A 26633-nucleotide genomic window follows, 5' to 3' on the forward strand; every position below is an offset into this window, starting at 1 on the left:
CTCAATTTTGCAGACTTGTTATTACAAGTCGTATTTGGACAACTTTTGCCTAGGGAGCTGAATAGATCATTGGAGTTTGTGTGACTTATTATTACAAGCCGCTATTTGGGTGATTTTGCCCAGGGAGCTGACTAGCTCAGTTAGAATTACTGCGAACTTGCTTCTGCAAGCCGCGATAAGGCAGAAATAAGTAGTCGAATTATGACGAGAATATGACTGTTTTGTTGAGTTGTAATTCTACAACTAGGGTTGATGGCCGATTTACATGAATATGCAAATCTAAATGAGGGATAAAATCGACAGAGTTGTTCGATGTTCCACGAGTTATCGGTGTCTTCACCTGAGGGGTGTTGTAATTGATATGATCTAGGTCCAGTGACCTTGGAGATGGTAAGAGGCCCTTCCATGATGAATTGAGCTTGTGCAGCCCTTTGGTGTCCTGGATACGGAGAAGGACCATGTCGCCTATGTTGAACGATCGTTCTTGACGTTTTGATCATGGATGCGGCAAAGGCTTCGAGGTATCTTGCGGATTGGACGAGTGCTGCGCAACGAGCTTCTTCAAAGTTGTTAATGTCTAGACACCTTGTTTCTTCTGATGCGCCTTCCTCGTACTGCTCGACTGTTGGAGATTTCCACATGACGTCGGCAGGTAGGACAGCTTCGGATTCGTAGACCAGGAAGTAGGGCAATTGCCCTATAGGCTTGCACAGCTGGGTACAGAGCCCCCAGAGGACATTGGGTAGTTTTTTGGGCCACTTGCCTCCTTTCGTATTTCCAATATTGTGCAGCCTTTTCTTGAGAGCATTAAGCACCATCCCGTTGGCACGCTCAACCTGGCCGTTAGCCTGCGAATTAGCAACGGAGACGTACCGGACGTCGATCCTGCTGTTCTCGCAGTATTCCCAGAACCCATGGTTGTTGAAGTTTGAACCCAGGTCTGTGATTATGCGATTGGGGAAGCTGTAGCGATCAATAAGTTCGTCGAGAAAGTTGAGTACTCTATTTGCTTTGGGGCAGGTAAACTTGTCAATGGCTACCAGAACTTTGTTAAATCCTCCAGGTGTGGTGGGCAGTGGGCCAATCATGTCTAGCCCCCAGCACGCGAAGGGCCAAATGGGTGGTATGATGATCAACTTGTAGGAAGGGACGTGTTGCTACTTGGCAAAAAATTGGAACCCTTGGCATCGACGGACTGGTTCCTCAGCGTCAGCGAGAGCTGTAGACCAATAGAACCCTAATCTAAAAACTTTACCCATGATTGTTCGCGAGGACGCGTGATTGCCGCAAATACCTTTGTGGATCTCATCCAGTATGTCCTTGCCGTCTTGCCATGAGATGCACTTCATGAGTACTCCTGATGATACGCCTCTTTTGTAAAGTTTGTCTCCGACTAGAACATAGTTCTTGCTGCGTCATAAGGCTTGCTCTACTTCTATCTTGTCTGACGGTAACTTCTGTTCTTTGATGTAGTGGATAAAGGGGACTGTCCAGTCTACGTCGATCATCATGACCTCCTGATCTGGTGGGTAGGACCTCGATCAGCGGTTGTTGATGGTGCCGGCTCCATTATGGATAGCTTGTGTAGCTCATGGATGAAAACTCCTGCTAGAACTTAAGCACGAGTAGATCCAAGCTTGGATAGGATGTCCGCGGCAACGTTGTTGTCATGAACTACAAGGTGGAACTCCAAACCAGAGAATTTATTCTCTAGCTTGCGTACTTATAGGCAATACGCATCCATGTTTTCCTTATGGCGGTCTCACTCGTCGTTGGCTTGATTGATCACCACCAGTGAGTCACCGTAGACCAGCAATCTCTTTATTCCAAGCGAGACTCCCAGGCAGAGCCCGAGTAGAAGCACCTTGTATTCAGTTTCATTGTTGGACACTTCCCAGAAGATTTGCAAGACATACTTGAGTTGTTCGCTCCTGGGAGATATCAAAAGTACACCTGCACCGGCGCCCTGGAGCTTGAGTGATCCATCGAAATACATGACCTAGTGCTCTGGATGCTTTGCTGGCATTGGTAGTTGATTCTCCTGCCACTCCGCCATAAAATCGACTAGGGTCTAGGATTGATTGCAGTCCTTGATTTGAATTCCAGGGACAATGCTTCGAGTTATACCGTCCACTTAGGTATTCTTTCTGTTGCATCCCGATTGTGGAGAATTTCTCCCAAGGGGAAGTTGGTGACAACAGAGATCTTGTGCTCCTGGAGTTAATGTCGTAACTTGCGCAAGGTGAGCAGTATCACGTACAACAGCTTGTAGACTGATGGATATCTGGTCTTACAATCTAACAGCACATCGCTTACGAAGTACACGGGCCTCTATACTTTGAATACATGGCCTGATTCTGATCTTTCAAACACAATCGTCGTGCTGACAACGTGAGTAGTTGGCGATATAGAGCAGCAAGTCTTCGTTGGGGTTTGGCGTCGTGATCTGCCTCCTTGGTCCACTGAAACTTGTCTTGCCACTTGAGTAGTTTGAAGAAGGGTAGGCCTTGTTCTCCAAGCCTTGAGATGAATCTGTTGAGGGCCACCATGCATCCAGTCAGCTTCTGGATGTCCTTGATGCCTGATTGGGCATGCATGTCGATGATGGCAAAGATCTTCTTGGGGTTAGCTTCAATGCCTCGGTGACTAATGATAAATCCGAGTAGTTTTTCGGAGGGCACACCGAAGACGCACTTTGTCAGGTTGAGCTTCCACCACAACTCTCGCAAACTTGTGAATTTTTCTTCTAAATTCGTAATCAGGTCGTCAAGATTTCTGATCTTCATGACCACATCGTCCATGTACGCCTCCACGTTGCGGTGTAGCTGCTTCTTGAAGCACTCCTAGATTGCCCATTAATAAGTAGCGCCTGCATTCTTCAACCTGAAAGATATTGTTTTGTAGCAGAAAGCTCCGTATGGGGTGATGAACACGGTCTTGATCTGGTCTTCCTCCTTGAGAGCTATCTGGTGATATCTCGAGTAGCAATCGAGTAAACACAAGAGGGCACATCCAGTTGTGGAGTCGATGACTCGATCGATTCTAGGGAGTCTGAAGGGATCCTTTGGACAGTGGTTGTTGAGGTCTATGTAGTCGACACACATCCTCCACTCATTGTTGTTTTCCTTTCGCACCAGGACGGGATTGACGAGTGACTCTAGATGATAGACTTCTTGTATGAAGCCCGTCGTGAGTAGTTTGACCAGCTCTTTCTTGATGGTTTCCCTTCTGTCTTGGGCAAATCATCGTAGGTGTTTCCTTTTTGGTATAGCTTTTGGATTCATGTTGAGTGAGTGCTCGATCAACTCCCTGGGCACCCCCGGCATGTTCGTTGGTTTCCACGTGAAGATGTCTCGGTTGGCCCGGAGGAAGCTGACGAGCGTGCTTTACTATTTATGATCCACCCCTGTGCCAATCCGGGTTGTTTTGGAGCTATCACTAGTCTCAAGGTCAATTGCTTTGATGTCTACTTCACTTGCCGGCTTGACCTTAGTTGCCCCCAACGTTTTTTCTGGAATCCCGAGCTCTAACGGGGATAGCTTCTTAGCTGCGGTGAAGACTTGCATCATCGAGTTTGGTACTTGGGTAGTTGCTGCTAGCTCCACAGCTTCTGTGTCGCAGTCATACGTCCTCTTGAAGTCTCCGTGCAGGGAGAGTATTCCGTTGGGTCCCAACATCTTGAGTACTAAGTACACATTATCGGTGTTTAGACTCGGCAACCTACCGAGGGGTACTCGAGGTAGTGTTTTATGCGCGGGGCTCACCGAGATTAGGAATTCGAAGGTAAACTCGAACACACGATTTAGACAGGCTCGAGCCATTTATATTGCGTAATACCCTCCATCCTGTGTGTTGGTTGTGTCTTATTGATTGAACTTGTTTGGAGGGGGTCCCTGCCTCGCCTTATATTGCCGGGGGCAGGGTTACAGGTCGATTGTTTACAAGAATACTAGTCGGATTTGACTAGAGAATCCTACTCTAATTTCTACAAGTACTTTCCTAATCCTCTATTAGTTCTTATCCTCGACGTAAATCACGCCATCCTGCACCATAGTCTCCATGTCTGACACGTCTCGGTGTACAACCCCGTATCTAAGACTATCCAAACTTTTTAGTGGGCCCATAGATGTATAGTCGACACACGTACTACGAGATGGCCATGAATTTGGCCAATGCTGATCTTTCGAAGATGATGTAGTACGATGCTTCGAAGTCTGCTACCTCAAACCAGATGTATTCTGTCCAGTAGTGTTCTTTAGTCCCAAAGGTAACTGGCAAAACACCTGTCCGAGGGGTACAACAGCGTTGCCTGGGATCATACCATAGAACGGAGAGTTTGTTGAGGTGAGCATATAGGTGACGTCGAGGCCCATCTTCTTCAGTGTCTTGGTGAACAGGATGTTGAGACCGCTACCACTGTCGATGAGTACTTTAGTAAGTTTGGAGCCAGCGACAATCGGGTACAGAACAAGGGGATACCATCCTGGGTCTGAGAAACTAGTCCATTGGTCCTTCCTGAAGAAGGTAATTGGCACCTCGAACCATTTGAGAAACATTGATGTTTCAGGTTCAATGGACACTATCTCTCGAACAGTGAGCTTCTGGGACCGCTTAGTAGCAAGACCCGACGTTCCGCTGAAGATGACGTTGACGGTGTTGGATGGATTCTGGAACTTGCCATTATCACCATCGTCTCCGTCTTCCTTGGTCTTGCCCTTGTCTTTTGTGCCAGATGGCTCTGGCAGGTCCTTCATGACTCTTCGTAGACTGAAACAATCTATCGCAGAGTGCTTGTGGTATGGGTGCCATGGGCACTGTTTCTTCAGGAGCTCGTTGAAAGAGGGCATGTCTTAATTCTTGCCACCACCTTTCTTGGATGACTGTGAAATTACTGCGACAGTATTGTCTAGCTTTCGCTTGTAGTTGTCACCTCTAGTTATTTCAGTTGTCATTGTTGGGGCGATAGTTGCGGTTCTTGTTGTTATGTTGGCTATTATTCTGATTGTTGTTGTTCTGGCCCTTGTTGCGATTGGACTCGAAAATTTCGATATCCCTATCTTCTTCATCTGCCTACGTCTGTACCATGATCTTAAGAGATTTCACATCAGTAGGGCATCTTATGCCGAAGTCCTCAAACATCCGACGGTCATGGAGGCCATTCTAAAAGCATTCTATCACGTCGCGTTCCTTGACATCCATGCTTATGGCCTTCTTGTCGAAGAAGCGACATAAGTAGCTCCGCAGGGTCTCGCCTTCTTGTTGTTAACTTGAGACAAGTCGATCCTGTTGCCAGGATACTGCATTTCCCCTGCGTAGTTGTTGGTGAACGCTACCTTGAGGTCCTTCCACAAGTCGATGGAGTTCTTATCCAACGATTCGGGTGACGCTCATCCTACGACAATGTTGGCGGTGAGTTCATCCTACGAGACGTCATCCGGGTGACGCTCATATCGCAAGTTTCTGTCTTGTTGCTCTTCTTCTTCGTCCTCTTGTCTAGTAATGACGACGAAGAGTTTCCGCTTTGGAGAGTGGCTTCCCGAACTTGAAGTGATGACCTCCGTGGTGGCGCCTTCCTCGTAGATGGGCGATAGAGGAGCTCCCTCCTAGTACGTGAGAGTGTCGAGGTAGGCAATGAGGCGTGAATCATCGTTTTTGGCAGGAGCGGGTGGCTTCATGTTAGGCCAATAGATGAATCTACCTTGGGGAGTTGATGTGGTTATCAGACCCTACTGCGGATCTAATAAAGGAATCTCCTCGTCCGGATCCGAGTAGTAGTCGAGGTCCTCGATCGTATCCGTATCGAATTGTGATCTGGACAGGGCAGCTTGATAAATAGTGGTCGCGTTGCGGAGTCCGAACGACAATCGACTCGGGTGGTTGTCTGACTCGCACAATGGATTATGTGCCGGCTCGTGAAAGTCAATCCGACTGGTGGAAAAAGTCGAGTTGAACTCGGACTCGTCCCCCCAGCCTCTGACTAGGTCAGAAATTGAAAATTCGCCGAAACTCTCGACGAGGTTCTCCAGAGCTTGGCGCTGGAGCTTCATGGTTTGCTACTTCTTCTTCGGGGTCGACACGGTGTGACGGTGGAAATTTCCAGCGCCGTCTGCGATGCAAACCCAGGATCCGAAGACGAACATCGCGCCTGCTTCGAATGCGAGATTGGCTTGATAATGACATGTGCCTTCGAGTTCACTCCCTCGCCGAAGCGCCAGCTGTCGGTGTTTAAACTCGGCAACCTACCAAGAGGGTGACCGAGGTAGTGTTTTAGTTAGTGGAGCTCGTCGAGATCAGGAACTCGAAGATAAACGCAGACACACGATTTAGACAAGTTCGAGCTGCTAGATTGCGTAATACCCGCATCCTGCATGTTGGTTGGATTGATTAATTTGGAGGGGTCACTGCCTCACCTTATATTGCATTGGACAGGGTTACAGGTCGGTTGGTCAGAAGAATACGAGTCGAATACGACTAGTGAAGTTATACTCTTATTGCAACGAGTATTTTCCTAATCCTCAACTAGTTCCTATATTTTCATGCAGATTACACCGTCCTCTGTGTTATGATCTTCATATCAGATACGTATGGGTGTTCACTTTGTATTTAGAACTATCCGTGTGCTGTGTACGAGAGAAGGCCGACGCCGCGACAGCCTGCAGGCTGCAGCTACGACGTCGAGCGGTGCAGCAGCAGTCCAGGCCAGTGTATCTGGACGCGGATAAGGATCACCCGATATTTATCGTTTCGTGACGAGCCCCTGCGCAGAAACCACGCGCGCGGCGTCGCAAACTCCCTCACCGAGGAGGCCGTGTCCGCGGATGGTTATCCCGTGTCCTTTCCGTCCGCGCCACGCGCGCGGTCGAGGCCTCGGAGCCGGACGGGACGACGAGCCCTCTGACCCTGCTCTTCCTCGTCCTCTGCATATGCGCTTTTGCTGCGGCCGTTTGCGCTCGTGTGTGTCAATGGATCCCGTGGCACTACCTCACTAGAGGAAGTTGGTTGACAATGCCGACGAGGGTGACCGGGTAGCTGGGATCGCGCGTGTCATCTACAGCAACTGGATGCTACCTTCTCGATCGGACACTTCTTGCTACCAGCAGGGCAGCAGTGCACAAGTTTTTAGAAGGACCAGTCTCTACAGAAAGAATAAAGAACATGATGGGTCCAACAGTTCTACAACATATATATGGAGCATTTCTTACGCTCTTCATGTGCATTTTTGGATTCTCGAGTTTGAGACATGGCCTTGCAATTTTCTCCAATGAAGTAAATAAGATTGCTATTTTCCTTTGAGCTAGTGGGTGCCTAATGGTATTACAAAATTTATGCGCTGTCGCATCGAATGTTTAGATACTAATTAGGAGTATTAAATATATACTAATTACAAAACCAATTGCACAGATGGAGATTAATTTGCGAGACGAATCTATTAAGCCTAATTAGTTCATGATTTGACAATGTGATGCTACAGTAAACATGTGCTAATGATTGATTAATTAGGTTTAATAGATTCGTCTCGTGAATTAGCCTCCATCTGTATAATTAGTTTTATAATTAGTTCATATTTAATCCTCCTAATTAGCCTCCGAATATTCGATGTGACATGAATTTTAGGAGGTCCTAAAAATCCAAACACCCCCTAAGAGTGTCAATGTACCTAGCCATAGATATGCTAGTAGTTGAACCCTACATACCTATATAGATAAGACTAGCAAAAGCAACAACCCATTTGCAGGTGATTGTAGCAACCATGAGTCTAGCTCATTGGGTGCACATCGAGTGGAAACTTCACAAAATCTTTTGGATTTGCAAATCAATATGGAAAATACCAAGAAAAAAATAGACATAGTTTTCGGAGAAGTATACATCCAGTCACAGAGTGATATTTTCAGTTGCGTGCATTCGACGCTTTTAAAGTCGGACCAGCAATCTCCTTTTTATTAACGCTTTTATCGAACTTTTAAAGGTTCTACAGTTAGATTTGTCCTCAAAATAATATCACAAATATTCTGTGTTTTACAAATATTCTGTTTTTAGTGATTTGCGGTCGAAGTAATGTGTTGGTGGCTTTGCTTATGTCTAAAGCTGGCACTCATTTAATTTATGACAAGACTTGAGAGTACCATTTAACAATTTAACCTCAAAGCACAAAAATGCTGCAGAAAACAGAAAAGAAAGTTTGAAGTGTCAATCATACCTTTGCGCCCTTTTCATCTCTACCCTTCCACTTTTGGTTTATCATATGTCAAATTTCTTCTCTTAGTTACTCTCAGCATATATTAATTTAAATTTCAGTAGGTATAAATAGAAAACACTTATATATCATTCTTTTAAAGTAAGTCAATGATCATTTCGTGCCGAAATCAAGAGGTGTTTGAAGTTTTTGCTGAACTTGTGGTTCCATGCGATATATATGTTTCCCTGACAGATAATTGCGAAAGTCCGCGGTAAAGCTGAGGGGCCAAAAACTAAAGCTTCAGATTATTTAAGATCGTGACAATATAATCACCTATACTCCTTGACATTGGTGGAATGCTGATCAATTTGCCATGCCATCATTCATCTTGAGCTACTATGAGGTTTGAACTAGCTGCAATGATCTAGTGCACCAGCACTACCATGCAAGAAGGCTGGTGAGGATGCATACGAATTTGCTGAGTGCAATAACAAAACATATCACCAGGAAATTTAATTAAATCCCATCCAAACAGGCGACTCCCCGGCCCATTTATTCTGCTCCCACTATTTGCTTGATCCCCCGTCACCCACGAAAAAGGTCGAAACGCCTTCCCTTTAAAAAGAGGAGAGCAGCTAATCTCACGCAAATCACCCGCACCGCACTCAGCTCACTTAAATACTCCCCACCACCGCACCCCGCTTCCCTCCTCACCTCACCTCGCCTCGCCCACAACCAACTCCGCTCGCCAATGCCCACCACCACCACTCCGGCCCCGCTCCTCGACGACATGCCGGTGCCGTCGTCGGACGCCACCGCCAATGGCGCGGCGAGGCGGCGGCGGCGGAGGCGGCTGCTGCTGCTGTGCGCCAACTACGCCGCGCTGCTCGGCGGCTCGGTGGCGTCCAGCCTGCTGTCCCGGTACTACTTCGCGCACGGCGGGCACAACCGGTGGGTTGCCACGCTGGTGCAGTCGGTCGGGTTCCCGGTCCTGCTGGTGCCCGTCTACGCCGGCCGGCCCGCCGCGCAGCCCCGGCCGTTCGCGTGGTTCACGCGGCGGCTGCTGGCGGCGTGCGTCGTCATCGGCGTGCTCATGGGGGTCAACAACCTCCTCTTCTCCTACAGCTCCTCGTACCTGCCCGTGTCCACCTCGTCGCTGCTGCTGTCCACGCAGCTGGCCTTCACGCTCGTGCTCGCCGCCGTCATCGTGCGCCACCCGCTCACCTTCTCCAACCTCAATGCCGTCGTGCTCCTCACGCTTAGCTCCGTGCTGCTCGCGCTCCGGTCGTCGGACTCCGGCGAGCACCCCGACGGCGGGAGCAGGGCGAGGTACTTCGTCGGCTTCGCGGTCACGCTCGGCGCTGCGGGGCTCTTCGCCGCCTACTTGCCGGTGATGGAGCTGGTGTACCGCAGGGCCGTGTCTGGCGGGTTCCGCATGGCGGTGGAGGTCCAGGTGATCATGCAGGCCGCGGCGACAGCGCTGGCGGTGGCCGGGCTGGCCGCGGCCGGCGGGTGGAGGGAGGAGCTGGCGCGCTGGGACCTGTCGCCGGCGGCGTACTGGGTAGTGTTGGCCGCGCTGGTGGTGACGTGGCAGGCCTGCTTCATGGGCACGGCGGGTATGGTGTACCTCACGTCGTCGCTGCACAGCGGCGTGTGCATGACCGCCGTGCTGACGGCCAACGTGATCGGCGGCGTGGTCGTGTTCCGCGACCCGTTCGGGTCGGAGAAGGCCGTGGCCACGGTGCTCTGCGTCTGGGGATTCTCATCCTACCTGTACGGTGAGTACAGGACGCAGCAGAAGGCGCAGGAAGGCGACGGCAAGGTGGCGGCGGCCGCATCCAGCGGAGACGGAGGCGGCGTGCTCAAGAGCGATGCAAGTGGTGGTGGTGTGGGAGGAGGCGGCGGCGGCGGTGCAGTCGTTGAAACCGTTTGAGCTCGATCGCTGCCCTTTTTCATTTCTAACTAGAGCACATAGTATATGAAACATGGAAATGTGAAGGGAAGGAGAATATTGTGGGGGAGGAGGATCATGAAGGGCACATCCACTTATTAATTGTGTCTGGCTAGTTGCACAATGCATGCAACATGCACAAGAGACAAATGCTGTGTACATACCACATAGTGTTGAACAGTCCATGAGAGAGAGAGAGAGAAAGGTTGGTGGTGGTTGTGTACTTGTGTTGGTGCTTACTTGCTTGTAAGGTTTAAGGTTTAGTGTAACACTGTGGACAGATGGTGGATGGATGGAGCAGTAGGTTATATAGAAATGTTACAAGTACGTACTGCTCCTGTGATGTAGCGTAAGTGCATAATAGATCAGTGATCAACCTAATGAATTGAACAGTTACTTTCTTGGAAATTCCACCTTTTAATTTCTAGATGCATAAGTAGTAGAGCTAGAAGAAGTACAACTATTACTCGGTCTAATGTTGTGTACTTGTGCAAGTGGATAGTTTAATTTTTATAGCACAACAGTAGTTTATACCTATGCACTGTTTGGTCATTTTTGTGGACGCCCAAATGATTGTTCACTGCTATTGGAACGATGTTACCCTACCAACTATTATATCTAAAATATTATTTGTTCAAATAACCTTTTGAAATGTAATCCCTTGTGGCCCGTATATGTGATTTGTGATATGAACCATCGACATCGCAAAGTGTAATTTGGAAGTTGATGTGTTCATTGTTTTACTTTTAGGAACCTTCTAATTTTAGCGCTTAGAAATCAATACTTGCACAATAATTACACATCAGCAAATCCAAAAAAATGATTTAACCTTGCTAGGCCAATATCGCATGACTGCTTAATTTCACCCATACTTTTTCGATAAAACATATATATATGGCTGCACTTGACATGAGAGTGAGGATCACTCTTTGAGGTATACATCGTCATCATTTGGGTGGTCACCAAAGTGGATTGAATCGATTACACATATGACATCCAAATGTTAAATATAGGGCTTATTGGTTGTCCAACTCCACATTAGAAAATGGGGGCGAAGAAAAGGATGGGAGCGCAAGCTGTTTTTCTCTGAGGGGAATAATAATCGTCTTCAGAGATTTAAGTCCACACAAATGAAGGTGGACTATATAGTGGCCATACAGTTAATACTTTACTCACTCGGCCAATCATGATTTGAGTTATTGGGTTTGAGGATGCCTCGAGGCATTCGTGAAATGGAAAAGCAGAAGCAACACTAAAAGAGAGAGAAAGGGGGCATCAAGTGAAGTTGACATTAGCCTATGAATGATGTTACGGCCGCAGCAGAACGGCAATGCATTATAATAGGAACTGAACTTGATTTAGTGATCATGGTGTACGTTTACACACTAATAAAAACAAGGTATTGTGCGTTGCTTAGCTAAGTTGACATGAAGGGAGAAAACAATTTGATCTAGCGAAAGTAGTGCTTAGCTACTTGTGGCAAAGGAGAGATGTGTGGCTTTTGTTAGAAAGAAAAATGTTGAGCTGAGCGAGAATGATGTGTAATGTAGGTGGGAAGTTAGCTTGGTGGTTATGATGTTTGTTCATCATTTTTGTACTAATCAACTTGGAGCGGCGGCAGTGTTATAAACAAATCTCTAGCAGTTATAATGGCACAAACTTCTACAGCAAAAGTGGGTGCATAATAGTACTATAATTGTTGAACTTTTTTTTTATCTTCGTGCGAAGATAGACTCCTAGTGCTGAACTAAGGATACACTAGGGGTTCTAGGAGGTACACTACCTAGGAAGGTCACCCATAAAAAAAAAGGAACACCAACTTTGCCAAACCCTACTGCGAACTAAAAGGTTGCAGCCTTTTGCATTCTGAGGAGGTGTACTGTCTAGCTAATTAAAAGTACGATGGATGGGGCATTTCCTTGTGAGCGTAGTCTCAAGATAGAAGAGTAAAATTTCAAAGAAGAGGTGACTTGCAAGACAACAATGAGAAAGTAGAAAGAAATGGAAAGAGCATAGAGAGGTATGACATGCAAATTCATGAATAAAGAACATCATTTTTGTTTATGTTTGTAACGATATAAGATTATAAGTTGAGGTTCCATTTCCGTGTCACTCGACTTTTTGCGTAACTCGGTGAACTTGGAGATAAATGAATACACCAAGTACTCCCCACACTACGGATAATTAGTCCTTCCAAATCTCTAAGCCAAGGTGAGAATAAACTATAAGCCATCAATTGAACATCAATCTAACATAGAGCAACAACCGACCATTGTGAATCAACTTTCCTTTTCTTTTCTTTTGGGTGTGGGATTTGCATACTTACTTGACTACCTATTCTTTTTTTTTCTTCCAAAACATAGTACACATACATTCATCCTGTCCCTATGAATGCTTCTAGAGACAGGGCCGATAGATCTGAGATTGTTGGAGTCACGTATAGGTGCTTCACCATTAAGCAAGCACATCTCATACCACTAAAAGAATAATTAGCCGTAAATGCAAGCACCCATGTTGACTGGATACTTGAACCTCATCTAACCAAATCACACTGACAACTAATTTCACAATAATATAATTTGAGATGTATAACCAAGTACAAAACATTGTCATTCAAGAAGACTGAAGTGTGAATTGAAATAATGGGAAAAGACCCTGTTCTGCTCTCTTATTATCTGCTTTTGTAACAAAACTTTTATTTACATGTTTATATATGGAATTCAAGACCTTTTATTAGTATGATAGAAGTTCTTTGATTATTGGGAGTGAAATAGAAATGAATAAAAATCTATACCATTTATTCTAGCGTGTCTGGATCTATTACGGCGTAGATTAACTGAAACCACTATAGATGCATAGAGTAAGTGCATTATTTAAAGAAAATATGGGTTTAGCATGATCACACGACATTAACCATACCTAATTGTTCAGGTAAAACCATCCTTTTAAAGATCTTCTAGAATATTTGAAGATTGATGTGCTCTACCTTTATACACTTTCAAGGTTGACCTTAGTACCATGTCCCCACCATTATTAATTAAGCCGTTCTCTCGCCGGAAGATCTTTTGCATAGAACATTAGTGTTTCCTTGACATAAATGTAGTGATGCCCATCCATATGTATATGTTGCCATGATCTAAGATTAATGCCCTTCATCAATGAGTATACGTATATATTGAGGCAAACCCGAATGGACATATAGCCTCCAAATTTGCATGTAATTTAATGTTTCTAAAAATTTATTCTGATGCCGATTTTTCACATATATAGGATTCTCAGAAATCTAAAAGAAATTGAATGTGTGTGTGGTGAGCAAGTACTTGGTCAAAGAGCTTTATTCTCCATGTTTTGTATGGATCTAATCTTCATAAACAAATAAAACAGCGCACCTTTCAAATATATATGAAGTACATTAGCTCATTACAAAGTTAATTAACAAAATTGCTTGCGGCTTCTTAACTTCTGTTACTAGGGCAAAAGCATTGAGGCATGACCTGTTCAGTTGATTTTGCTACGAATTTGATATTATGCATGGTTCGCCCTAAATGACTGTTAAGCCCGTTTAAATGCCATTTAAATACTACACGATGGATATATAGTTGTGTTCATTTAATCGGTCATTCAACCATTTTAAATATAGCTTTTAGCCTAAATAAATAGCTAAACGATTTGTGACTGACTGCTTAGCGTTTAGGTAAATACTAATCGAATGATGTGTTTGCCCACATACTATACGGCTAGGGGACAATGATTATTCCGACGCAGTACGTGCCGCAAAAGCCATGAAACAGGTACAAAAGGCAGGCCTAGAGGCGACGTCTTCAGAATATGCAGAAATGGACAGCCTCCGTATGTCAAAAAAGGCTGACTCACTATGCATTTCAGCGTGTAATCTCTGTAATCTCTCTCTCTGTCTGTAATCTCTCTCTCTCTCTCTCTCTCTCTCTCTCTCTCTCTCTCTCTCACACACACACACACACACACACACACACACACACACACACGCACGCACGCACGCACGCACGCACGCACGCACGAGGGAGATGACAATTATTCTGATAAGGAACACTTGGGCACATAGATAGTGGAGGGGCCAGCACCAGGTCTTATATGGCATTGACAAATTAAGGGGATGCTCTTGAGCTGATTGGTGGCTGGCCTAGTCAGGGCAAAAAGATGGCAATTTGTGAGAACATTTTGACTATGCACACTCATGTTGCCCAAGAAAGAAGAAAGCTAGCCACACCGCCACTCAGGGCATGCTGCGTATACTGGGCAGTTGGAGCCTGCCAATGTTTGTCGTCTCATGTGTATGCCTTGTCATTATTAGAGTTCTTCTTCTTCTTCTTCTTGGTGATTCCTGATCAGTCAAAAGTAACTTAATTTGTTGAGGATATTCTCTGACCTCTAGTTATTAGTCATTCTTTATCCGTAATTTTACTTTAAGTAGTCCCTCGCAAAAAAAAAAAGAGTTTACTTTAAGCAGCCAAGCGGCAGCCTTACGCAGATTTGTCAATGTTTGATACGCGAGAAGAGCTCGGTGGTAGTTATCCATCGTGAGAAAGCTACTAGTTGTTTTCGCGTACATAGAGAAAGAGCCGCAGCACACGCGTGCTTGTGGCACTAGTCAGCACTTATCCTCCTGTTCCTGAATAGTGCACACACGTTGGAGTGGAAGACTGAAAGCAAAATGTGTAGCTATAGCTAAGCTAGCTGCAGGCTCATTGCTTGCCATTATCTCTGGCTATATAGATATGTTGTCTACTCTACAAATGGTTATACAAACCAATGAACCATCAACCTCATACTGCCCTGAAGAAGAAGAAAAGATAAATTAATGACTTTGGTGAGTTGGTTCTGACCAAAATTCAGTGGAAACTTTTCAAAAAAGGGAATGCACTTATTCGTCTGGAATATTCTTATCATTCAGAATTTGAAGCTGAAAAATTCAGGTTTAGTTCTACTACCTCCTCAAATGCCTCTTATGTGGGTATCAAAACCCTATCTATAAATGCCTCTTATGTGGGTATCGAAACCAACGTTGGGAATCATTTCCTAGACCATATTTTTCCTCATAGGCTCAGAGTTGGAAACAAAATTAAAACTATTGCAGGGTTGTATGACTCGCATATAGGCCTTGGTAATTAATACTTTACCAAAAAATTAGAAAAGTTCCAAGTAAATATGGTACTGTATGCATACATTCTGATCAAAAGGAGTTTTCTGATTCTGTTGTCATCATTTCCAGTGATTTTCTCTTCTATTTCTTCTCTCATTGGATTCAATCCTCAATCAACTGAGAATTTTCATCACCATTTTCACCCCTATCCATATATATTGACGTGCCTAGCTACTATAATTTTACCTCTCTCTTTTCTCCTTTGTATGACTTGAGAGCAGATCGTGACCTCCATGTGTTGCCATCTTCGTCCTCTCATCGCTGTCGAATCTCTTGAATTCCATAGCAGTTGGATGGATCTTAACCTACCAAGCAAGTCAACCATATGATATGGTGAAGCCCAGATAAATACGTACGGAAGGCAATGTCGTTCTGCTCATTATAGAGCTTAGGGATAATGCGTTCAATTTTTTTTCTTACAAGTACCCGACAATATGCTTATTTAAGTGATTGTCAGTATGTATCATGTCTTTTGCATCATGCTGTACAGGTCAATTTGACGAATGGTAATTTGGTATGAAGCATAACTTTTAAGAATTAGTATGTATGCCATAGTCCACAAATCTATAGAACTTACAAATGTTTTCTGAAGGAAATCTAGGGGCGAAAGGAAAAAAAAAGCCTACAAGAGAGTGACCTTCACCTATTTTCTCTTTGTAGGTGGAATCATATGATCTCCTATTCTCCATCAGGCATAACATGTAGTTTTGGTTCTCATATATCATTAGTGCTTAAAAGGGTGCCCATGCAGCTAGCTTCAGGTTTTGTTTTCCTAGCATGAATGTTCAATAAGCTTGTATGCTCATTAATCTGGTAGGCTTATTAATCAAGTCTAACCAACTGTATACTGCAGTCTGCAATGTGGCCTCAGAATTGAAAGAAATCTCAGAAATGCAGGTTATATAAACCTAAGCTGCACAACCATGCACACAAAAAAGAGCAACCCCTGCAAGCAAGATCCTGACGATATGCCTTATTAGCCTACGCAGACAGGCACAGTAGTGCACACAAACAACAACTCTGATGATGACATTATTGGCTCATCAGCAGCCCTGATATTTCTAGTGCAGGATGACGCGGCGATGAGCTAGCTGAAACTTAATGGTGAATCGATCGATCGATCACCCGCGCGCAATTTCCCGCTGATCGATAGGGCCGGCCGTCGCACGCAATGACAGCGCCACATCCCATTAAAATTTCGCCGTCGTCCAACCACCACCGTGGTGAGCATCGTCGTCGCTCGAGACCTCACCTGCTGCCTAAGCTTATTCTAGGACTAATCGTCTAGAGACCCTTCCTGCACTGCTAACCAAACTTGATCGTCCATATGCAAGCTCACTAATTGCACACGCCAGATAGATCAGCCAAAAAAGGAGACAAACAAGAAGAACCTATATAATCTGGTATGACGATTGGATGCTTCTGCCGCTTCTTAATTTGGATAATGCATGGGGCCGATGCAAGTGGCAGTAATGTTTGAAAAATCTTAAGTGTCAACTAGGCAATGCAATACGATATCCGGACAGATTGGCACAGTAATTTTAGTGTCAACTAGGCTAAAAGCGACATTCTCGACCTTCCCTAAATTAGCTTTTGCACAATAATGGATGCTCATGTCGACCAACAGCCAACTTGGCGTTTTTAGTAATGGCGATTCTCCAGGCGCATTGGAGGGCTCAAGTTTTCAGTTTTGACAGCCTAGCAAATGCTCTCACAAACTTTCTACCCAGAGCAAAGTTCAGGTCAACCCTTCGAAATTCTCTGGTCATCGTTAGTAGCTTTCAAAGATTTACTACTCCTTATCTTGACATATGCTCTCATTGTACCATAATAAGAAGCTTAAGATTTTATAAACAGATTTTCAGTACTGAAAATAGTGGTCAAAGCTAAATTTCATAGGCCACGTCGTTGTCAAAAGTATATGTGACCGATGGAGTACTACTCTTTACTGAAAGGTAACATCTAGTTAATTATCTAGTAGTCTCTAGAATGAACTACAACGACGTCATTCTTAATTTAGTCAATTTATTCATGTCTATTTTTGACTTTTTGTAGAGATTTGTTGTTTTACCCAGCTGTGGCGAAAAAGATGAAGCAATGGCTACTAATTGAGCCAGCTGTCGTTGCACTTACACGGACCATGGTTAGCACTAAGCACATGTTCCATGTCATTCTTTATCTTTCCCCTGGAATCTCTCTAATAAACAGTTGGGTTAGATGAACATGATTATATGTTATATGTAGCCAAAATATGCTCCAAATAATATATATACACACCTGAAAATTGCATGTGTAGATCGACATAGCACAAATTAAAGTAGGCTATACAGCCTACACAAATAACTCTATCACCATTGCCCCATAATGGCCACTAGAATCGCACAAGGGGAAAAGGTTTATACACACGGCAATGCTCGATGGTTGTCGTGGGAATCGCACAAGGGAAAAAGAAACTAAAAGCCAGCGGAATTGCACCACAACGAGCAAGAACGAAAGCCTCATCAAACAAAACCTGTCTCTACGGCCCGAAAGAGGAGGGTTTCCAGACGCATCCCATCCCACATGCCCTAGACGAGCCAGGTACCCGAGACGACATCATCGCTTGGGGTCAAGCCATGCATCTATCCGATTATTCCGATCCATCTCCCCGTGTCGCCCTCGTAGCATCAGCGCGAGCGAGAGCTCGACACATCACCGGCCAGACGAAGCCAAACAAACCCCCTTCTGCTCCGGCTCTTGCTGGTACTACCGATACGATCCCCGGGCAGCAGATACGGTCTCCTCTAGTCGACGCCTCTATGGCGTATAATACTGGCGCATTACTCGCTGTCAATGATGCTCGCGCTCTGTCAAGGTCTAATTGCGCAAAAACAAACAAAAGAGCAGAGCAACTGGGCGGGCATCTCTTTTCCGCGAAAGCGAGACGAGCGCATGCAGCCGATTGGAGGAATAAGAGCAGCAATCATGGCGCCGGGAGTTGGTCAGAGAAGCAGCTGCCGAATATTCACTCGCTTGCTAGCTCTCTGTCGTCGACGAGGACGGGAAGAGATCGAGGCGAACACGATCGATGACACCAAAAAGGACTCTTCTGTCGTCTGCAGATGGCACCTAATTTGGGGCCCTAAAATATGTGATCCGCTGCTGTTGCATCTGAATAAACTAGTCGCGATTAGCTTGGCGATGGAAAGAGGAGGTCAAAGATGAGCGAGCGGGAATCCTATGCTGCTGCGCCATTAGGTTATTAAGTTAACAAAGCAGCCACTACATGTGATACGAATTGTACGAAAGCGCTGGGGGCAAATCCTATCCTAAATTCCTGTCCGGTGCAATTGCACTTGCATTACGCGCGGTGGAAAGAAAAGCCAAATCATATTGTCGAACACGACCTGAAAGGAATAAGCTGTTTTTAACACGGAGGATAGTGGATAGCACGAGGAAAGATAGATGGCTCGCACTTTCCTTAGCATGAGGATGTGGTTATCGATTACCATTTACCGTACACTATAAAAACATCATCATTGCGTTATGAAGCTACGAACTAGAATGGATTGCAGATGTTGCAGCTGTGGTTAGAGGACGCGCACTGTCGACTAATCGTCGTGGTCTGACGAGGCTCGAGTTGACATGAAGCCTCATGGGTTAGCCACCAAACAAAACCCTCTCTCTCGCTCAAACCTCCTCTCACAAGAGATCCGGCCCATAGTTACGCACGTTAGCCCACTTGGCGCCGCGTCGTTCCCCGAGCTTCCCAGCTCAGCCCAACCCACTCGGCGTATCGTCCCCACAAGGCCCCGTAAGAAAATGCCCGACCCAGCCGAGAAACCAAAGCCCAAGCAACCGACCCCAAATAAAGAGAGTGCAGACTGCTTCCGATCCAATCCCCCCTTCCCCCCTCTTCTTTCTTCTCTCCATCCGTGCTCCGGCCTCTCGCATCGGACTCATCACGCCCATCCACCGCCACCGCCGCGCGTCCCCACCATGAAGGACCCCTTCGAGGCGGCCGTCGAGGAGCAGGACTCGCCGCCGGAGTCGCCGGCGCCGCAGGAGGAGGAAGCCGGCGCCGCGGGACCCGCGGACGACCCCGAGGACTACGACGGCGGCCCGCGCGCCCCGCCACCGCGGCAGGCGTCGGCCCCGGCGGCGCTCGCCGCGGCCGCCGCCAAGGCCAAGGGCCGGGTCCAGAGGGAGCAGCAGGAGGATGAAGACGACGAGGAGGACCAGATGGAGGTCGACCTCGAGAAGCTTCCCACCAGCACCGGCGACCCCGACAAGCTCGCCAAGATGAAGTTCGTGCCTGATTATGCCTTGCCCGTTCATTATTCGTATCTAGTAAATTCCATTGCCTTGTTAGCGGTAGAAATTCGTTGGTTCTTCGTATTCCTAGTAATTCTTTGAGTAGTAGATATGCGATTGGGCAACTGCAAGCCAGCGAACCCTAATTCTGCTATTTTCACCATGTGGAGATCATTTATAAGTAGAAACCAAGTAATTGGGTACTTGGCTTATTGGTGTTACAAATTCGTTGATTCTCCGTTATCCTATTGCATTCTTATATGTTTGCTTGTGGATCAGCAAGTAGGTGAATCCTTACTCTAGTTAACCGCACACAGACCAACTATGCATAACAAAACTAGCATCTGCCAATTGAATCCTGTTACGGGGGCAATATTAGTGTTTAGCATTGTTTGCTCTTTTCTTTAGTGTAGTAGTTAGTGTTCAACAATAGGCTCGTTTCAGTGATAATTTGTAATTTAGAAAGAAAGTTTTCTTCAATACTTGTTACTTGGGATTTATATTTCTCTGTAGTAGATAGAAAAGGATTTATATTTCGTCATGGATACAAAATTATGTATCTATGTTAAGAAATCATGTCTGCATTCTAACTGTCTGATTTTGTCAGTGCTATACTGTCACAATTTACGGAACAGCAGATGAACCGTTACGAGTCATTCCGAAGATCAGGATTTCAGAAATCAAACATGAAAAGGGTATGACCAAAAATCATATAAATTGAATGATCTGTATCTTGCATGTTTACCCCCCAATACACCTCAATGTTTGGATTTGTAAATGAACATATGCATATAGAGCATTTTATCGTCTTGAATGCACTGTTAATCGTAGTATCATCCTGTGGTACCTTAAATCTCATGAATGCTGTTTGCTAAAGCGACTGTCTTCTTTTTCACTTCCGTTGGGAGAATTACTTTGCTGCATGCCTTGTATGAAGCATACCGAGATGGACATATCTTGAGCTTTTATTTTCTCAAAATGCATGGATACTTGATTTCTTCCTTATTGTTTTCTGGTTTGGTAAGTCGATTTCTTCTTAGTTTGGAAACTTGATTTCTTCGTCATGTTGTACTCCTCTTGAAATATATAAGAGCTTAAATATCATACCAGCTAATCGGCAGGATGATAACTGACTCTGATCCTGTTATATCATGTGTTTGCTATCCAGTTACTCAAATCAGTCTGTGGCCATGTTTGCAGAGTTGATCAATTATTGTGTTTACTTGCAGCTATTGACAAGCATCACTGGAAGCCAAAAGATTTCTATCCCTACGTCAATTGTGGTATCAGGGATAGCAAAAATGTTTGTTGGTGAGCTAATTGAAACAGGCAAGTTCAGAATAGTCGTGTTGATTACTTTATTTCTGTTGAAAAACCTGCTATAACATTAATGAATTGAATAAAGTACTTGTGTCTGAGCATGACAACCACAGTGTCCAATTTTATGTTATAGCACAATTGAATATTCCATAATATCGACTAGCACAATTTTATGTTTTAGTTTGGCTTCTGTAGTTGCCCCTGTCCAGAGGTCCATTTTGCTTTCCAGCTCACTTATATTATGTGATGTGAAACACCTATTCTTGACTAGCAGAATGTTCAAGTATGGCTCACTATGTTAATAAAGTATTGAGCAAATGTTCTTTTCACCCAAAATTGTCAGGATGGCTTTCTTGATTCCTTTTTTTCCTGTACAATTTGATTGTGTATTGCAGCCAGGATAGTGATGACTGAAAGGAAGGATTCTGGACCCATTAGGCCTTGCCACATCAGGGAAGCATACAGAAGACTGAAGCTTGAAGGGAAGATACCACGACGATCTGTTCCTAGGCTCTTCCGTTAGAATTCAAGCATATCTGTTGACATCAATCAGGAGTGAGGTGGGTCTTTCTGAAACATGAAAGTATGATGTGGAACAATGGCCATGCATTTCCCTTGTATCTGCAAGTATCATCTTACATATCTTGGGGGAAAAGTGCTGTGTATAAAGTAAAATCTAGGACTATTAACCAAGTGTACTGTATCTTGACTATCGAGCAAATCTGATTTGCACGTTCCATTTGGGTACATTTAAATGTCAAACATGTTTGTGTTCCAAAAAGAAGTACAGGTTTGGCTTGCTGCAAATGCATTGTATTGGCAACTATGACGAGCCTTGAATTCAGCTTCTTGCATTCGATCTGTTATTGATATATGCCTAAAAGGTCATGGAGATCGGGTGTTAGCATTTCATTGCCCTTTTAACGCTGCTTTGCGCCCTGTTTCACCTCAATTTGAAATGCAATTCTTTTCTCTAGCTCCCTGAAAAAAAATCGGGTTAAGAGTTATACTTTGCTGCGAAGGACTCCCCAACATGACTTTTGGTTTGAATCCCAAACATTGATCTGGTAAGTCAGTCGATGGTACTATTTGGAACAGTTTAAATCATGCTTACGGTTTTTTTTCAGCTTCTCCTGACCGCGCTTCTCCCCACCGCTCCCATTTGTACTAAAACGTAGAATGACCGCGCTTCTCCCCACCGCTCCCATTTGTACTAAAACGTAGAAGTTGGGCTAGAACGTAGAAGTTGGGCTAGACCCGCTTTTCAGAGAAGCGCTTTTCCCATATTAGTGCAGCTTATTTGAAAAACGCTTCTCCCCGTTGTTGTACCAAACAGGTCAATAATACGGGAAAAGGGATATGCGGAATGAAAATAGCTCCTTATTGGAGTTTATTGCTCACGAGGTGTTCTTTTCATGGATCCTATGTAAGCATGAAAGCGGAAGCTTTGCAAGATTAATTAGCACAAATTGGTTCTAACCAAATTGAACCAAATTTTATGTATACATTGCAAAATTCAATTATTCATGTGTTGAAAAAGTCTATATGATCCCTAACCTATTGTAAGATGATTACTTCACCCCTAAATAAACTATAAAACCGAGTTTTGTAGACTTTGAATTATACAATACCATTCAAATGACTCCTGGGGTGGTTTTGAGGTGGTTTTTAGGCAGTTTTGCCACCGTGGCATGCCATGCTGGCATGAGCCACTTGTCATATCTTTCTTCTACCCTCAACTTCACCTGCGTCGCTCGGCTCCTCGCGCCCCTGGCCGCCCGACTCCCCGCATACATACGCGCCCCTGGCCGCTCGACTCCCTGCGCCCCCTGTTCGCGCCGCCTGGCGAGTCGCTCTCCACACTGTCCGTCCACACAGCAACAGGGGCAAAACTTGCGGCACGGCCGCTGGCCGCAGCTTGCAATGGCGGCAAGACTCACGGTGGAGCAGGAGCTCGCGCCCGCGGCGACGAGAGTGCCGCGCTGGCCAAGCCCGTGTCTTCCATTGCCCTTGCATTTCCGCTGCTCGAGGATCTTCTCGGCATGAGCTTACCACGGCCATTGATTCAGATGATAGCTTCCCTCACGGTTGTGCTTGCTGCCGCCGCTATTGACGCCCCCCCTCTCGGTGGCCCGGGATCCTCGGTCGCGCGCCTCGCCTGCATCGATGTCCCTTCAAGCGCGCCTCCTACTTGCTCTGTCCCACTCGCCCGCAAGATTCGTGCTGCCTCATCGCTTGCGCGCCTTCCCATCGACCCCTTTTTGCCTGCATCGACTCGAGCCCCTTGAGCCACGACCACGCGGCCATGGGTGGGGATGGCGGCCGGGACGTGGTCACGTGGACGGGCAGCGCGAGGAGCCCGGCGGCCGCAGCCGCGTGAAGCTCGACGACCGGTCGACCGGGGTCCGGGGGATTTGTTGGAGGAGGAAGGTAAAAAATACCACGCTTGACAAGTGGGTCCATGCCAACGTGGCATGCAACGGTGGCAAAACCCCACAAAACCACCTAGGAGTTCGTTTGACCTGTATTATTGCGTAGTTGAAGGTTCACAAAACCCTGTTTTACAGTTTGGGGGTAAAGTAGTCTACTTACAATAAATTATGGGCTATCTAGACTTTTTTCTTTGTTTACAAATCTTAACTTAAACCATATTTGTGTACACTTTGATTAGAGAAATAGTTTTATCTCATTATTGTGTACGCTCAATGATATAGTTTTATCTTACACTTGTGTACGCTTTTCTTTCTGTCCATGTGTTTGGAATGCACCCTCCATCGTTTGATAGAGCTTTCACTATAGAGGCCAGTGGATACGGTTCACACAGGACTGCCATCTCCAGTGACCTTCCCCTCATTTCAATTCTTTCATGTCTTCCTATTAAAGGTCTGGTTGGGGAAAAAAATAATATATGGTTTTTCTATAAACTTTGTCAAAATTAGAGAGTTTTTTTTTCGGAACAAGACAAAGTGATCAATATTTTGGAACAACAAGATGAGACATGGTACACCTAGATCAGGACATATGTGTGTATTCTGAGCATGAGCAAAAAGATAAAAGCATCGTTTCCTGATTGATATATGTGGTTCTGCTCCGGGCTTGTTTTACCTAAAAAAGGTTAGACTAGTTGATAATCCAGCTAATGTTGGTAACCTGACGATAAATTATGAAATAAACTGGCACATAAGCTGTCACGAGGAAAATTTGTTGCCGCCAGTTTGCATATGGCAGAACAGAACACGTAAATCTTTTACAGAAGAAACATGGGCCGAAACTTATAAGAGAACACAACAGAAGCTGACATTGAGCCCAATAACTGGAAGTGGACAAAAGACGGACTGACTAAATGAAGCTGAAGGCAGACAAAATTTTAGCTAGGTGATACTTAGAAATGGACGTTTTTGGTCATTTGTTGAAGAAATTAAGAACCGTGAAATTGTGGGCCATGAACCCTTGTTTACACGAGTAAGATCAGTCATTTTGCAGTTTCTAACTGACGCTATCTGAAAAGATTTGAGTTGATAAGTGAAACTACGCTCTAATGCATAGTTTCATTTCGTAGTATTATGGGCTAGCCATATCATTTAATTGTGAGGCAAGGGATTGAACACGGTAGGATGAAATGACACTCTCTATCTCTATCCTCAAAATGTAAGTTTCAACAGATTTTCATAGTCTTGAAAATAGTCTAAACCCAGTTCCATGATTATCTTGCAATGCCATCATAGATGCTAATGTTTCACCCTATTTAATGTGCATGAAGCCTCTATCGAACTTGCGCTGGAAATTGGAAATGGTCTAAAAGCTCTGACAGCCTCATAATGTTGTGGCACACTAGCAATGTCCCGTAATGAATGGTAATGGCCTATCCGATGCCTTAAGGATGCGTTTAGCACATATTTGGGATAGGGTGATATAATTGGAGCTGAGCCCATAGTTCAGGATGAGACTCGATACGGATGGAATGAGATGGTCCCATGGAAGAATATTCCTCTTGGATGCAGGAGAACTCATTTATTAAAAACATTGGGACCAACTTATCCCACGTGAGTGGCAACACGAGGCGGGGTTGCAGCTGCTAGATGACTGATGAGTCAGAGCAAGATATCGTCAAGAGCAAGAGGCTGACCCGATGGTCAGGAAGACTGGAAGACCGTTCATTCAACCAAAACATGAGTCAAGAGCATCCCGTTTCAAAATATCCTCAAACCAAATACATCTTCAAAACACTAGTGGGCGTATGCCTCCACTCAATTTGTGACATAAAATTTTGATCATTAATATTTTTTTAGAAACAATTTGCACTTTAAAAGTTGTATTTCACCTGGGTTAGCATGAAACACCTACCCGCTCTAATTTGTGGGCATGATTCGAGAAAAATAGCTAGCGCTTGACAGCTCATATCATGCTACTTCCGGAGGTTTTAATCTCACTGAAAAGTGAAAACAATTTGCCAGCTCCGTCAAAAGAAAAAGAAAAGGAAAAGAAAAAATGTGCCAGCAAACCATGGTACTAAACTAAGCACACCATAAAAACACTTGTAAGGGCATATGCCCCAACTCAATTTATGATATAATCTTTTGATCCTTCGTAGTTTTTTAGAAACAATTTGTAACTAGAAAGTTGTAGTTTATCTAAGACTTCGTGATGGAAGCAGATAATTTTTTTTGAGTTCTGACTTGTTTGCCGATAGGTGAACATAGTTTGCTGCACTCTTTTTTCAGATCCCCTCGAGAGTGGTTCAATAAGTGACAACTACTATAATGGTCTAATTTTTAATACACTACCCAATACAAGGTGATCCTATGAATCATTCTCACATAATTTAGAAATATGTGCATGAGACGTGGATTAGACTAAAATATATGTGAGGACGTAATATTGGAGAAGGCCTTACACATCGACATGGCATATGCAGCTAGTACTCTTCTTAGGTGCCTGCATTACTATGCGACGGCCAAATCGATCATGTACGCATGCAACGGAAATTGGAGAACGATTCGTGAAGGGTCCTATTTCCAAAGTGTAAGCTAGCAGCTAAGCATGGAAGCCGTGGTTCGCATAGTTCGGGCATACAGTCATTGGACTGGTGACTTCATTCCTCAGATGCTGAGAAGCGCCTGCTTCCGTGCTGGCTGGCTGTTCGTCCAGAGTTGCCCGATTTCAATGATTTGCTTTGAAGAAACAGGCAGCGGGATATGTGGAGAGACAGGCGGTTTCGGCAAGGCCTTCCCCGGGTTGTCCGCGGATTAAATTTTTCCTGCTCCCCTCGAGCCAGTTGCCAAGGATGATGTGAAACCTGAGACAGGGTGAAGGAAATGGAACCTTGATTTTTGCTGAGCAAGTGGATCTAGCACAGAAAATGCTGATAGCAATCATGCATGTGCGTTGTCCCTGCTCGGCTACTCTCTCCCTCCTATTCCTGCGTCCTACCGATTGTTGCTACCAGGATGCAGCAGAAATGTGAAACGTAGAGAAATATTCTATCCTGTGCCTCGCAGAAGCGCGGGGATTTCACTCCTGGTCCTAGAGATCAACTTCCTCGGGATCATAAACAAGCGAAAACGATGAAGACTAACCACGAGCACAGGAGTTATACATGTTGCCGTACTGCCGTAGGGCGTATGCAGGCACTGATGACTGGCGACTGCCACTGAAGCCTGAATCGCGCCTCCATTTCAGAGAGACAAGGGGTAGGGGCCAAGGCATATTATGCG

The 26633-nt window shown here is 45.1% G+C and overlaps 2 protein-coding genes across 2 annotated transcripts; both read left to right on the forward strand.

The window, feature by feature from the left end:
* Positions 1-8840: 8840 nt before the first annotated feature.
* On the forward strand, positions 8841-10529 carry LOC101780425 (probable purine permease 4). The gene has a single exon (XM_004969486.3). It carries the CDS (start codon positions 8928-8930, stop codon positions 10107-10109), a length of 1182 nt encoding a protein of 393 aa, XP_004969543.1. The 5' UTR covers positions 8841-8927; the 3' UTR covers positions 10110-10529.
* An 8648-nt stretch (positions 10530-19177) lies between these two features.
* Positions 19178-21759, forward strand: LOC101780832 (transcription initiation factor TFIID subunit 11). The gene is made up of 4 exons (XM_004969487.3): positions 19178-19592; positions 20207-20294; positions 20829-20928; positions 21315-21759. Exons 1-4 carry the CDS (start codon positions 19285-19287, stop codon positions 21440-21442), a joined length of 624 nt encoding a protein of 207 aa, XP_004969544.1. The 5' UTR covers positions 19178-19284; the 3' UTR covers positions 21443-21759.
* Positions 21760-26633: the final 4874 nt, after the last annotated feature.

Source organism: Setaria italica, chromosome V (assembly GCF_000263155.2).
Source record: "Setaria italica strain Yugu1 chromosome V, Setaria_italica_v2.0, whole genome shotgun sequence".
NCBI classification, from domain to species: domain Eukaryota; kingdom Viridiplantae; phylum Streptophyta; class Magnoliopsida; order Poales; family Poaceae; genus Setaria; species Setaria italica.